At 32.2% G+C, this 3723-nt stretch overlaps 1 protein-coding gene across 1 annotated transcript; it reads right to left on the reverse strand.

Moving 5' to 3' along the window:
- Positions 1 to 336: 336 nt before the first annotated feature.
- Positions 337 to 2517, reverse strand: LOC111879525 (uncharacterized). Its single transcript, XM_023875990.2, has 6 exons — positions 2292 to 2517; positions 1606 to 1758; positions 1349 to 1495; positions 1115 to 1267; positions 901 to 1023; positions 337 to 664 (listed from the first exon to the last, which is right to left on the reverse strand). The coding sequence occupies exons 1-6, from the start codon at positions 2439 to 2441 to the stop codon at positions 587 to 589; spliced, it is 804 nt and encodes a 267-aa protein (XP_023731758.1). The 5' UTR covers positions 2442 to 2517; the 3' UTR covers positions 337 to 586.
- Positions 2518 to 3723: the final 1206 nt, after the last annotated feature.

Raw genomic sequence — 3723 nt, forward strand, 5'->3', positions numbered from 1 at the left:
TAATAGGTATTATCATATCAAGGCCTCACTACCCTCCCTTTCCTCCCATTCATTCATCTTCTTCTACACATCTTCAAGACCATCATTGAAAACAAAAACCAAGCTTTATATTTTAAATCCACAGCCAAACACACAGAAGAGATGATGAACACATAAACAATGATATTAAAATATTCCAAAATCCCTAACTTAGCTTGGTAACGGTTTCCATAAATCATAATTCGAATTCAATGAGTTCAAGTTCAATTACAATTGGGTATTAGAAAGGGTGGAAGCAAGGAATTTGAAACAAATCATACTTAAAGAATAGAATTCTATACAAGAAGCATGTTCAAATTCACACCCGAAAATAAAATTGTGTTTTATTGAACTTTAAACCTCGAACACCATAGAAGTACAAAAATTCACTCTTCATGTAGAACTCTATCAGAAAAGAGAATGTACATATTTGTGTATATATGTATATGTGTGTGTATATTCAATGTGTTTCAACAAATAAATCGAGTAAATAGCTTATACCCTACTCATTTTGCCTTCTTTTTCCTTTTTCTTTTTTTTTTTCTTTTTTGTGGGGGTGGGGGATTTTTCATTTCCTAAAGCTTAGGGGAACTGTGGAGTCTGTAAAATACTCCTTTCTCACATCCTCCACCGAGCAAAATCTCACCTACAATACAAAAGATTTTACATGTCAGACAGAACATAACACAACAAGACAACTTTATACAGTGTGTAGTGTGTCTCAGAACATAACAAAACAAGACAACTTTATACTGTGTGTCAGACTCATGTCAATAAGTCAACAACGGGTGGGACGGGGAGTCATTCTCAATGTGAATATTTGTGTGTGTGTGAAAAGACGTAAATGCCCTTGCCAAACCATCTTTGAAAAAAAAAACATACCAGAGAAGCATAATGTTTGACTAAGGGTTTGGCGAGTTGCCAAATTGGCTGAAAAATGAAGGGAGCATCAACGAATAGAACTTGGCCTAGCCTCCGAGGGTAATAGTAATACAACACATCAAACTGCCAATTTTAGAAGAAGAATATTTTAAGTTGTGGTTTTTTTTTTTTTTAAGTCAAAAAATGTATTAATAAATAGTTTTTAATTACTTACCAAGAATGTCAAGAATTTAAGATCAGCATTTTGTGTACCAAAGCCACGAAGATCGAATATTCCAAGAATTTCTTCTTTTCCTTCCGGAAGTCTACTTAATGCCTTCTCTAACAGAAACACACATAATCTCTCATCCTCTAATCGATCAAACATCTGTAGCATATCATATTTAATACTTGTAAATATCAATCTAAAGATTAAAAGAAATAAGATAATTTGGGCTATGAAGTTTACCTCTGGGATATGTTTTGATGGAACTACTACTAAAACCGGTCTACCATTGACATCAAGTGAATCATGAACATAAGATTTTCCAGTTGCAGCTACTCTTCTTACTGATTCTTCTGTCAGATCTGACACACGAAATTCGTGTCTCCATTTCTTGAAATTACCATAAGAAAGTATGAAGATTATTTCTCACATAACAGAAAAGATGAAGATAAAGCAAGAGTTATAAAAAAGAAAGATTGATTTTTCAAATATGTACTCACAATTGCTTTAGTGAGTTTAGAAATAGCTTCTTCTACTGAAAATTTTCGGTCTTTTAAGAACCATAGAATCAACTCCTCATCATCTCTTCCGTTTTTTCCTGTAGGGAGACTGGTATGATCTTTCTCGAGCTTCTCTTTCACCTTCATTACTAGCTGCAGACGTAAAATGGGGGAAAGGTATGAGCTTTGTTATAACTGAAACATAGGAGAGTTGCTTATATATGTTACATTTTAGAATAACTAAAGGAGTAAACGGCTAATGACTTATCTATACAATGAAGTTACACACTTATGCCAGTTTATGCAAACAAGAGAAGTTTTTACCGAGTTATGCAGATAAAACAAATGGCTCAATTTGTTACCAATTCCTATCAATTGATGCAACACGCAGGTTTCTTCAATTTGTAAATGTATAAATTGTAAAGTTTTGGTACCAAATTGAAACATGCCTGAATCAATATAAAACCCACTCGTGTATAGTCAGTAACCCTAACAAAATTTTCCGACGCTCGTTGATTCTAATTAATAAGTTAATATCACATAAATCTCTTAATCAAACTTTAAACAAACCGACACTTTAGTAACTCAAACCAACAGAAATAAGCCAAAACATTCTTCAGAATGATCAATTCGTAACAAAGTTGAATCAATAACGGAATAGAGAAATACGAAATGGATAAATTTGCCTTGCGCGAGGTGTCGGAAGAGACATTCCGGACGGAGAACTTAGGAAGGCGAGGGGAGGAAGCTGATGTAGTGAGGAATTGAGTCTTCATCGTCAACGATTGAGTGGCGGAGTGGTGGCGGAAGGGTGCAGGTGGCAACCGGAGAGCCATTTCTGAGAGGTTAGCTTAACGCCGACTAAATTCGAAAAAGGAGTTACAGGTGTTCTGATTGGCTGATGATAAGCGTTGCGTGTTTATGTGGTTATATATATATAGGCGGGTACACCGGTCCACGTGGCAACAAGACTTTGTCACCTTTTGACCATGGGCCACGTCACACCACCTAATTCATTATTCACGTCTCAATTAGATATATTCGGAATTTTCGTATTTGCATTTCCAAGACCATTATTATGTTTAGGTTAGTATCATTTTCCTTAAAAAGGGTCAAATTAGTGGAGGGGGTAAGTCATATTATCTACTTTTCTATTGAAGTTTAATAAAAAGGAAAATGGCTTAACTTTGGAAAATATAGAAGAAAATTAAGTATATGCTAAAAAATTTAAAAATTGATTCTAAATTTTTTGTGATCCAAATTGGGTTGAGCAATTGAAATAAATTTAGTTTAGCTTGATGTTATGAGTACAATTTCAAGCTGTAAAACAAGAAAGGTATCAACCAAGTTAAAATAAAAGGGTTAAATTAAAAACAAGGAGCATAAAATCCAAAAATTATTAACAAATATTTATATTGTTTCATAGATAAATATATTGAAAGGCAAACAAAGAGGGTAAAAGTTAACGGTTATGCATGATTCCATGCTTTAGTTTAGGCAATGTGGGATAAACACTTTAGCTGGAAAATGGGAAAAAAGTTCCCGCAAAGTTGGAAAATAAGGCTTAACAAACTCATTGAAAGAGGGAAGTGAGCCTCAAGCCAAGTGAAGGTCCATGCAAGTTGGGCCAACGATCCATTGAGGGCCTATACGCTACCCTTTTACAATGTAATTTTAAAATTTTAGTTTTTTAAATCTATTTGAAGGTTTTTTTTTTTACATATGTCACACTCTTATTCAATTTGTCAAATGTTATTATGAATTAATTTCTTTTATACATATCATCTTATTTATTTTTCTATTTTAATAAATTTCACATAATATTTTAATGTAATAACTACAATAAATATAGTAATAAATGAATATCAATTTCATTAATGAATTTTCCTTTTTATTTCAAAAATTTCAAATTAAAGTTCATTAGTTTATTTTGTTTATTTATTTAAATTTAAAAGATAAAAAAAACAATTTTAATAAGTCATTATTTTTCTTAATTTCTTATAAATCCAAAGTTCTTAAATATTTAGACATTTATATTAAATTTTTTAATTAACTCATGTAATACATGGGTCTTACATCTACTCCCTAATAAATGAATGTTTTTTTTACCCAATGTCA

This window comes from Lactuca sativa, chromosome 7, assembly GCF_002870075.4.
Source record: "Lactuca sativa cultivar Salinas chromosome 7, Lsat_Salinas_v11, whole genome shotgun sequence".
NCBI lineage: Eukaryota > Viridiplantae > Streptophyta > Magnoliopsida > Asterales > Asteraceae > Lactuca > Lactuca sativa.

Excerpts from the sequence above, each read along its gene's own strand:
- LOC111879525 (XM_023875990.2), bottom strand. The coding sequence starts at position 2,441 with ATGGCTCTCCGGTTGCCACCTGCACCCTTCCGCCACCACTCCGCCACT. Across the intron at positions 1,759-2,291 it reads CTTCCGACACCTCGCGCAAG|CTAGTAATGAAGGTGAAAGA; the intron begins GCAAATTTATCC and ends TTACGTCTGCAG. Across the intron at positions 665-900 it reads TCAAACATTATGCTTCTCTG|GTGAGATTTTGCTCGGTGGA; the intron begins GTATGTTTTTTT and ends TTTGTATTGTAG.